Here is an 11,154-nt window from a genome sequence, read left to right as displayed (position 1 = left end):
TTCTCTTGAAATGATTCATATTAGTAGGTCTTTCATGAAGTTATTTGACTGTGTGTCAACAGCAGAATTCTAACCGCAGTGGTTAATGTGTAAACCTAGTAGCAGTGATGATGGCCCCCATTGGCCCCTGATAAGAAAGCTGGGCTCCTGCCGAGCCACTGAACACATCAGTGGGAGATTTCAGTGACTGGATCGCTTTTAAGAAAGTAGATGCAATTCCTCTGACGCCTGAAGACGATGTGCTAATGTTTCGCACAGGTCTCGAAGTAACTCAACTGGAATAACGTAAAAAGTCTTCAGACTTTGGAAGTATTGTCAAGTTAAAAACTGGACTGGACTAAAAATGGACTTTGGGTCTTCTGGGAATAATCTCCTCCATGTGGACCTCAACATTGATGAGAATGAACCTTGTAGAGGAATTCTGGATCTTCTAAGAATACTCCGACCTTATTGGAAGACAGAAGACATTCAAATGAAGGCAAGTGACTGTCTACCTGCCTGACGTTGGGAAATAAGCTAACTTAGAAAATGTATTCGCTACGTCTCCCCCAGATGCCCCCTCTCCCCCCCACGTAGTCCTACAGCTGTGTTTTAATGTAGGGGATATGGTTTTTTCGGTTAATTACAGCCATATTACTTTTCCAACCAAAATCAATGGGCGCTTTTGTTACATCAATGGTGAGTATCCTAAGTGGAAAAACTGACAATCAAATTCTGGGCTGGACCGAGTCACTCATTTAGTTAATTTCGTAAGGTCCAGGTCTATGTCTTCCAGTTTGGTCCCATACTGTCTGAATTTATCTGAACTTGATGTTAAAACCCTAAATCCTGTCATGACAAGGGCAGCTGAAAGATGGACTGCAATGAACTCCAAGTTAATGGTTTCTAGGATTTTGTTTGTTTACACGCACCACAGGTTTGTGTTTTACCTTAAACAGAGGTCAGGTTTAAAAAAGCTAATATATATATAAGCTGAGCAGTTTGTGACCAATAATATATATATAAGCTGAGCAGTTTGTGGGGAGTTTTAGAATAAAAAAAATGACCAACGTAAACTGAATTTAAGTTAGCATGATTAAAAATGCTGTGTTAAAACCCATTTGCTGGTAAAATAGTATTTCAATACATATTATTAAATATTATACAAATAATTACATGATCTTCGCAGAGCTCTTTTTTTAAAAATAATTTCTTCTTTTTTTTCTTAATTTGATATCTATCTATTGGTATCTCCACCTGTCTTATATGACTCCCAGCAGGTTACAGAATTGAAATAATTCATTTTCAAGCTTAGCACCACAAAATGAAAAATAAAATCAACAGCTCAGGGTTTTTAGTTTTTTTTCCCAAACCCTAAGACCCTGAGAACAGTTGTGTGGATGTTGTCAGAGCATGTGTTCAGAACAGAATAATCCCATTCTGGTCCCATGTGCAAACACAACGTCCAATCTTTCAGAGAAATTGGGTTTATATTTGTTAGGTGAAAGCACATTGGGTGGATGACCCCTCAATCTACACCCACTCCAGTACTGTACACAAAAGAGTACATGCTTCTCCCTGACCCTCATCGTTCCAAAGTCCGGGCTAATGAAGTATTGTGTTTATTTGATAGGATACATACTGGAGAATGCACTGCTATACAGATGCTCTAAATCTTCTGGTATGTTCTCAGATAATATTTATTTAACGGGTTGATTTTAATAGCACACTGACAGGTTATTCGGTTGTAATGCCATAGAGTACAAATATGAATGTGTTTAATACATATAAAATATTTTAAAAAAATACTAACTACTAACTAAAAGATAATGAATATAGTACACATATCTCAAGGACAAAGAGGTTTTAATTGTATTATCAAAGCCAGTGGAAAGCATCAAAGTGGCCCTGTGGCCTCAGTATAAATAGTTGATCAGATGCCAAGGTGGGCCTGTTTGTTCACTTTCTATCTTGATGAAAAACTGTTGTGTGCAGGTCCCATCTGAGGCCCAGAAAATGCCTTGGAGACTGTTGCAGAGAATGAGAGACTTTGAGAAACCACTGAATGACAACAAATGTGTGACGAGGCCTCTGCAGGCAAACAGTGGTCACTGTGGGATCGCTGTGTACACAGCCGTACAGGCTGTACCCAATGTGTGATCTTTAATGTTGAAAAAGAACAAATCCTTCTATTGTCATATATATATATATATGCACACACACACTGTACAGTGTGTTACTAGGATACACCAGTGGAGGTTAATAGACTTCTGTGTAGACGTAGGGATTTTTGTTTGTTTCCTTATAGTTTCATACTGTTTTTTCCTCTTCCAGACATTCACAGAAGGCCTCACCAATCAGCTGATCGGCTGCTACTTGGGCTCCCTGCAGGAGCCAGGCTGCGTTCTAGTGAGAATCTATGGTAGAAGGACCGAGCTCTATGTGAACCGCGTCAGGGAAGTAGAAATGTTCCAGGTGTTCCACAGCCACGGCTGTGGTCCAGAGATCTACTGCACCTTCCAGAATGGAATCTGCTACGAGTTTGTTGGAGGAGCGGTGCTCGACGATGAGCTTCTGCCACAGCCCTCCATTTACAGGTCTCATCAGAACATCACACATAACCAATACATGCACTAAATGAAGGGCTTTTGTACGACTAACCCAGCCACTATAAAAACACTCATATTCTAAATAAAGAAACAAGCATCAAAACTTAAACTAACAGCAATCACACAGTTTTACAAAATACTGCACTAGACCAAGGGACTGCAATTTTCAACACTAACAGAGCAATTTCTTACCATTTTGCCAGCAAATAAAATTCAGCAAAGTGATGGCACAGGTGTTGGACATGAAGCACTGCAGTAAAACTACAGATTTATATGAACTCGTAACAATGTATTATTGTTGACCTGAAGATGCAAATTTCTAACACTCACTACGATCACACACAGTGACCTCAAGTCACATAAATTGCACTTGTGATAATGAGTCATCATAAGCTTTTGTAAGCTTGTGATGACAACGGTGCATGTAATTGTAATTATTTGGGATTTATTAGTGATTTCTTGAATTATTAAAACTTGCAGCACTGAATGATAAATACTAGGCTTGTCCAATATATTCTCTTTTCAACACTCCCTTGTCTCCATAACTGTTTTGTCAAACTACAACATGAGTTTTAAATTTTAATGTTTCACTTTGATGAGTTGCCACAATTTATAAACCCACTGTGATTTATTTATTCGAAAAGGACACGCATACATTGTAAGCAAGTAAAAGTTTAACCATAATTGTGCCTAAAAGATACAAGTTCCCTTTAAGTTAGTGTAAATGCTTTTCAGTTGAAGACAACTTGATTAAAATTACAGTCAAATTAATTTCTATCCAAATGCTACGCTTTAAATTCAATTTTCAGGTCGAGGGTGAACATTTTTCAATGATTCATTAAAAATAACATGAACTCTTAAACACTTGTTTTTTGACAAAACAGTCAAAGGTCATTGTTGTGTGTTTGTGTGAATGTGTGTGCGTCGAATGTTTCAGCGACGCTGACGCAGGTGTTTTGTTTAATTATTTCAGCTGAGTCATGTTTCAAGGAAGGTTGAAGGATGTTGTTTACTAATGGCCCCCGTTTCATATATCACTCTGATAATAACAGCCCAGCATCATTAATCTAAGCACAGGGCAATAGGACACAACAGCCAGTCAAGGCTGAACAGTCAAGGCCATGACAGACATCAATCACCTGGCTCTGCCTGATACCCTCTTTGGGGAAAAATCCAGAAACTGCCGTGTTAAATGCCGAGATGTCTCAAGTATGAAAACTCAAGTGGTCAAAAGGTCACAAATGCAGCAAAGCCCATTTTGGTGAAAAGAAGAAGAAGATAAGAGCACTAAATGGAGAGGGAGTTGTGTATCTACTCTGATAATGACTGTTTGTGCAATAACAGTGTCGACGGGGCTGATCTGAGAAAATGTTTTCTTTCTGCAGATTGATCGCAGCAGAGATGGGGAGAATCCATGCTATCCAGCCAAAGTGTGGCGTGTCTGCTGAACCTCTCCTCTGGACAAAGATGTCCCAGTTTCTCACAATGGTAAAAAGCAGCACCAACAGCAACACAATGTTGCAAAGCCCCACAAAAAGGTACACGTAATGACAAAATTACCCTTAGGAATAAAGACTGCATTTTCAGTGTGTGTTAGTGGTAGTGATGGCAAACTAAAGCAGTAAAAATATAACTTTTGTAAAACATTTGAAGACAAGCACACGTGGATTATAAAGACATTCATTCAAACCATAACATTAGAAGAGCATATATATATATAAAGCGTATATTTACTGAAGGTTAAAACAGTTTTTACAAGCACATCTAAGCAACTGTAAACAGCCAATTTTACAATGTAAAGGGTTGGGACAAAAATTGAACTCTACAGTAATTTAACCAGCTTTAAATTGGCATTACAATTTCCCAAATATCGGCTCAAGAAAGAATGTTTAACCAGCTAACTCAGGCAAATTAACCTCAATGACTGATGGGAGCTGATCTGAGAGATGTAAACATGTAAGACTTTTACCTTTTACATTAAGTTTATTGAAAGTTATTATTGTCATATTTTTAAACTATTTCTATATTTCAAGTGCAGCTATTTTCTGACGCCTTATCATTTTCCCACATGGTCTTTTTCAAACTTACCCAGAGTGCTCCTGCTCACTCATAAATTATTGGAAAGTTTTTCAGTGTTGGCACATTCACCTTTCTCACAATGTTGACGGAGGCTGTTAGTGCACCGTCATTGGTCAATGGGAGGAGGTGGAGGTGTGGCCTCCGTGGCAATGACATTGCATTATCTTTGACAGAGGTCATGGGTGAAAGGTCAAAGGGCTTCTACAGACACTACAAAGAAACAGACACTCTGCCACAAGCTTCCTGCGCTGCTCTCTTATCTGCCTAACGTTCAATCTTGTTTATGTTTGTGGTCAAAGGGTCGGAAGTCAACCCAAAATGAAAAAGTTACAAGACCAGAGCATCACAGAATTATTTTTTCTTTAAAGATCAGGTTATTTTCAAATTTTGATAAAAACATTTAGTACCGGATGATTCATGCAGCAAATTGTGATGCTCACAGGGGAAAAAAAAGTTTTTGTGATTAGAAGTGGCTTCCTGTGGAAGTAAAAACAAAAAAAGACTACAAAGAGCAGAGAGAATATTAATGTGACTGAGCATCTTTATCATGTGGAAGACATTAAACAGACAGTCCTCTCAGTTCTCAGGCCGACCGTTCTGTTTCATCTAGTTTCTCACTATCAATCATTTTAGGAGCTAAACACGTCTTTATTTTCTCAAGTCAACAGGGATGCTGTTCAGCAAATTCAAATTCCATTTTATGATGCAGGAAGAATTACACCGGTCCTCGGGCCGTACACGCTTAACACGACAATTCAATTCACTGTCAATTCTGATACTCTTATAAAAATGTGTTAATTATGAGATAAAGGAAAAATGTTAACACAGAAAAGTAGAGAATAAATTAATGGTAGAAGGATAAGTTTAGAAGTTGGAAAAAGTTGCCAGACAAAAAAGGAGCAAAACAGTTACTGAATGACCATTAAACGATTTTATCCAAGAGAGATGCTGAAGGATGTAGAAGAAAAAACGTAGTAGTAGGATGCACTACCTTCTGAGGTCCAATAGATGGTGGTATATTGTGAGACATAACTGTGAGTAAGTGACTCCACTGGCGCTCAATCAAAGAGAAAAATGTATATTCTTGTCATTTATTCTATTCTTCATGTTTTTCTGTTTCATTATTTTAAGTTTAAAGAAGATTAAGCCTCAGAGTTGACCTGTGGTGTGAAAAGCTGTGTAAATACATCAATATGAATGTTACACAATGATATTTACATATGATTTTAATTACTCTCAGATTTGCATTTAATACTGGGTATATTATAATAGCTACTGACTCTTTGAAGGCATATGAGACACACACACACAGGAGCGGTAAGTAAAAGACTAATAGTGCGGGGAAAACAAGCAGACGGGGTTTTAACCAGGCATCAGAGAAACTTTTGTACTTGAGAATGTGCGAGTGCGGCTATGAATGTGATCTTTAGAGGAAACGCTAAAAGAAAGGCAGAGGGAGCAGGAAGAGGCTGCACCTGCAGAGGAGGTCTTCAGCTTTTAAGCCACCCGCTGTGCAAGGAGGGAGACAGATAGAGAGGAAGGGGGGGGAGGGAGAGAAAGAGGCTGCAGCAGCTGCAAGGTTCAGAGACAGAACAGAGGCAGAACACAGTCGAAGTCAGGGATGGGAGCAAAAAGAAAGACGCAAGAGAGCGACCTCTTCTTCTCCCAAAGGCCCCCTGCTGTGGCCCCCGTTTACTCTCCTATGAGTCTTGTAAAGCAATTCAACATGGGAGAAAAAAAAATCAGTAGAGCTTGGCTGGTGTTTGAAATCATATGTAAATAAGGCACATTGATAATGATGCGCCAGAGGAGGAAATTCCACTAATTACCTTACAGATACTTGACAGGGAGCAGGAGGCGAATGTACTTGATGTTTCTTTAGTGAATGAAAGTTAGAGAAAAGAAAGAGGAAAAGATCTGATGGCAAGATGACAGGTTTCCATTTAAACTCACTGCAAGTCTTTCATTTGGCTTTTGACTCTGCGTAATCGTGGGTTTATTCTACGATGAAGTCGGTTTGTTAAGTTTTTTAAGAAAATGAATGTGCTGAAAGGGAACGCGACTGATTCACTGTCTGGCTATGTGTTGGAATTCAGACGGTGGAGGAAGTAGATACAGTATATCATGCAGAGTAGGTAGACGTAAGAACAACCTTGGTCCAAATTTCATGCAGTGAAGAACACCAATTTATGATGTTCACTATCAACGGACAGAAAAAAAGAACATATTTCCACAGTTATCTTTATACAACTTTGCAGCCCATCCTAACCAGTCCTTCCTTCTAGATCTGTTTGTCCACAGCAGGAGGGAAGAGTAAATGACAGGAGAGGTAGACCATGATAAACACAAATGACCTGTTGCCTCGATGTGAACGTGAACAGCGGTTCCACTCGGAGCAGCACAGTGTGTGTGTCTCCACCATAAACAAGGCTCAGCTCCTGTGATTTTATTGTACGTTCCTAACAGGCTTCACTAAATAATGTCTAAAGTGTGTATAAAACCTCCAGCATCTGTTTGTCCCCTCTCTCAATAAATAGGTGCTGTTTAAATTACACTGTCTGAATGACCCTCTTGTCGTGGCCTGACGAGCGCAGAGAGAACAGGAAAATTAATTAGGGAGCAGATGCTTATGCAGCGTTTCCTCCACCTACATTTCTGTGTCGACATCCAAGGACAATATTGGCTCCTCTGATACGTACAGTCATGAAGAGTAAACAGGAAAAAATAACTTCACAAGGATCTGCGAACAGCTACGATTTACAAACACATTCTTAGTGGGAATGCCTTCACAAGAACCTCTTTTTCACCTTCACCAAAAACTGTGCAGTCAGTTATTTGAACTTTCACCTAAGTTTTAGCTTTTCCTGCCAAGACCTGGATTGTTTTTAAATCTAGGTCCATTTTCCTTTAAAATATTTTTCTCCCCAATTATCCTTTATGATGCTAGTGGGTGACGCTAGTGTCTGATGCAAAGGCAATGGTTAACACCTGATGTCAGTTTCTCTGCAAATCAAAAAATGGCCAGAAAACAATCACATAAAAAAAAACACTGACTGGATTTTTAAAACATATCTATAATAATTAGTCAATCATTAAGAACAGGCTGAATCTTAAATTATATCATGTTTTTTTTTTTGTTTGTTTCTCTTTGCTTTGGTGTGTTCGACTTTGTTTATACTGTACTGAATCCTGTCGATTGTTAATTTAAATCCTCAGTCTCACCCTTTTTCAATATTCTTCTCTTCAATCAGAGGCTGCAGAAGATTAGCCGACTAGTCAAACATTCTTTTGCTACACATTTGTAGTTTTGAGTGTCGAATAATACTGAACCCTTTTGAAAACATTCCTCAAACTGCAGCCGTGACAATAGTGATGAGCGACTCTTCTCTCATCAGGGTATTGAAATCGAGTGTTTTGATGACTTACAGCTCTGTGGCGATGCCAGAAGTGGCCAGCTTTGAGACATTGTCGGCAGAAATCGGGTCACTGAAGAGGCACCTCCTGCAGATCGACTCACCGGTCGTCCTCTGCCACAACGACCTGCTGACAAAAAACATAATATACAACCAGAAAGAGGGTGAGGAGCAGATCAGAGAAAGGGAGGGAGACCTTACAAATTATCTTATCGTAAAGCCAAATATACAACAGAGGAACTCTTCAGTTGCAGCTCTGTGTCGATCAGAAAATTTAAGTCCACTACCAACACTAACGAGAAATAAAGTAAAGTTCTGCTTTTATCTGTAAGAAAAAAAAATCTAAGTCTTTATTTAAAGCCTTTGCACTGCTGAAAATTCTCCATTTCATTAATTTTTTTTCTACTTTCTTTTGTTATGAACATTATTTTCTTATTCCCAATTATCTGTCAGGAATGTCCATGGTGACTGTGAGTGAAAAAAAAAAAAAAGAATCTCCCAATTCCTTTGACTTCTGCAAGGTTCTGTAGTTTGAACAAAGGCAGGCAGAATCAGCTTTATCTCAGTCATCATCACTTCTCTATGTTTCCTGGTAACTGCTGCTGCCGCCTGTCTTCTCCTCCTGCATTAGGGAGAGTGAAATTCATCGACTACGAGTATGCAGACTACAACTACCAGGCCTTCGATATTGGCAATCACTTCAACGAATTTGCGGGTAGGTGAAGTGATGAAAGAGAAAAAGTTGAATTTGCCTTCGAAGCATTCATCGAGGCCAGGACTTAAAGACTGTCTATAGTAGAAGAGCCAGTGCAGTGGAGTAGCACGTAAGTGTGATGTTCCATTTACACCACTATTTATGGAGGAAAACGTCACTCAGGTCCATATTTTTTTATATGCTTGGCATAATAGCTAATGAGGTCAGAAAAAAAATCCAAAAATATATAAAAAAGAAAATGAATCCACCGAAAGTTAAGGACCTGCCACAAGCTTTCATGGAACCTGAAGGGTTTGAAGACCCAAGTTAACAAAGCCCTGTCCTGCTAACCTGATAATCACTGTTTAATTAACACGAGAACGTGTGTTTTTCAGGTGTGAACGTCAACTACAGCTTCTACCCAAGCCCAGAGCTGCAGAGAGACTGGCTGAAGGTCTACCTGCAGAGCTACAAGGAAAGCACTGGACGTGAGGCGACTGTTACAGAGGCAGAAGTCACACAGCTCTACATTCAAGTCTGTAAATTCTCACTGGTGAGTTTCCGCTCCGTCTGGCGAGGTTGAAATGTTCAGATATGTCATTATCAGACTGTGAAATGTGTCAAATCTGTTTTTCCTCCTGCAAGGAGTCAAATGTCTCAAAATTATACATGTAGTGAGTGCAGTTCAATAAAATCCATATGTGCAAACTAAAATGGTGGCGAGGCAACACCTCACCATCACAATTAACTTTTCCAGGGCCCAGACAAAAAAAAAAAGAAAAGAAAACCAAACCGGATCCACAGCTGACACGCGGCTGCTCAAATGTTGATGATCTCCATCTACGACGATTAGAAACTACCGCAAAAGAGAAATTAGAGACAGCAGTCAAATTATTTTTTTTATGACCACAATTTTCATTCTTTACTGTCTGAAGTGCTGCTGGTCTATCCATCTAAAAAACATTTTCAGAGCTCAAAACAATATATGAAATTGTCTGACCAGCGTAGGGTTGGTGAAAATGTCTCCTGAAGTAGCCCAGTAATGACAGGGCAGAATATGACTTTCAAAATGATCTGCACCTCATCTACGGGGGAGGGAAGAGAAGGTGAGGAAATAAAGTCAGAGAGACAATAATATGACTATTGATGACAGACTTCATATGAAAAATAAAGTAGGATCAGAGTGAGACAGAAGGGAAATCATCACCAAGATATATATATATATATATATATATTAAAAAATATAGCAGAAGATACAGAGATATATTTCAAAACTACGGTCAACCTTAGTTAAATGATGGTTTTTTTTTCCCCCTTATGAGTAATTCCATCGTTTGGATTAGTCACAAAAAGAAGGAGTGAAAACATACATCTACCTGTTGTTATACGTCTGTCTTTTCCAGCACATACTCTGAAAGATTATTCAGATTAAAATTGCAATCGGTTGAAAGCTTTACCAAAAACCTTTGACAAATCTTATAATGACGGCTGACAACTGATTCAAATGTCTAATCAAACTATATTGACGATTTTTACTAATTTATCTAAAATTTTGATCCAGATGTGCATAATAAAGAAAAAGTGAGAATAATGAGAGAAAAGAATAAAAATAGACAATAAGAAAAGGCTCTAAAATGTTCTAACTATTTTTCTTTTGGCCTTTGGGTTTCTTTTCTTTTCTTTTTTTGCTACACAATTTTGTAATGTGGGTGTAAATTCAGCATAATTTTTTTTTTTTGCTACACAATTTTGTAATGTAGGTGTAAATTCAGCATAATTTTTTAATACTTTTTGTAAGATATTTCAATAAAGTATTATTTTTTTAGTGCAGAGAAAAAGGTTCTTTGGTTCCTGTTGTATTAAGAGAGAAAATGCTATCAATGAACATAAAATGTCAAATAAACAACAAACATTGATTAGTTAATTGTTTTTTTCAGGTACAGTAAATCCAGCTGGGTTTTTTTTATTTTGCTGAAATGACTTTTTCCTTTTAGAAAAGAAAAGACAGTTAGTATTCATTAATTCTGGGACTTTTTAATGCCTTTGTGTCTGTGATTTTTCCTTTCCTGTATTTCTTAATTTCATCATTCTGTGCCATGTGTGCATCACTCAACAATTGTCTGAAATAATCAACCTACATTGATTTCAGATAATATCAATGGTTAATCATGTATGTGAATTTTTACTTCATGTTAACAGTGGAAACCCCGTGAATTAAGAGCATCAGTGCACTTTGAAAGAAACCCTAATACACCGCTGTGTGGCATTGACAAAGTCTGGCCCAATGCCAGATCCTAAATCCTGGGTAAACCTTGCCAAGACCCTGTGAGGTCTTTACGACTCATCCGCTCCGCCGCTGGGATCGCCCGTGATGCGGAGG

General features: G+C 38.4%; 1 protein-coding gene across 3 annotated transcripts in view; it reads left to right on the top strand.

Moving 5' to 3' along the window:
* The first annotated feature begins 128 nt into the window (after positions 1-128).
* LOC103379829 (ethanolamine kinase 2) overlaps positions 129-11,154 on the top strand; it is a 20,486-nt gene continuing 9,460 nt past the window's right edge. Inside the window, exons 1-7 of one of the 3 annotated variants that reach the window (XM_025055930.1) lie at positions 129-478; positions 2,314-2,576; positions 3,974-4,126; positions 8,096-8,244; positions 8,712-8,795; positions 9,170-9,327; positions 10,974-11,148. In XM_025055930.1, coding sequence (XP_024911698.1) covers positions 344-478; positions 2,314-2,576; positions 3,974-4,126; positions 8,096-8,244; positions 8,712-8,795; positions 9,170-9,327; positions 10,974-11,072 — 1,041 coding nt within the window. In that variant the 5' untranslated portion in view covers positions 129-343 and the 3' untranslated portion in view covers positions 11,073-11,148. Of the gene's footprint in view, positions 479-2,313; positions 2,577-3,973; positions 4,127-8,095; positions 8,245-8,711; positions 8,796-9,169; positions 9,328-10,973; positions 11,149-11,154 lie in introns of those variants that run through there. The other 2 variants (XM_008311518.2, XM_008311520.2) reach the window with 2 other exon arrangements.

This window comes from Cynoglossus semilaevis, chromosome 6, assembly GCF_000523025.1.
Source record: "Cynoglossus semilaevis isolate Cse_v1.0 chromosome 6, Cse_v1.0, whole genome shotgun sequence".
NCBI lineage: Eukaryota > Metazoa > Chordata > Actinopteri > Pleuronectiformes > Cynoglossidae > Cynoglossus > Cynoglossus semilaevis.
Note: the sequence above shows the minus strand (reverse complement) of the source record. Positions and strands in the feature narration are given on the sequence as shown.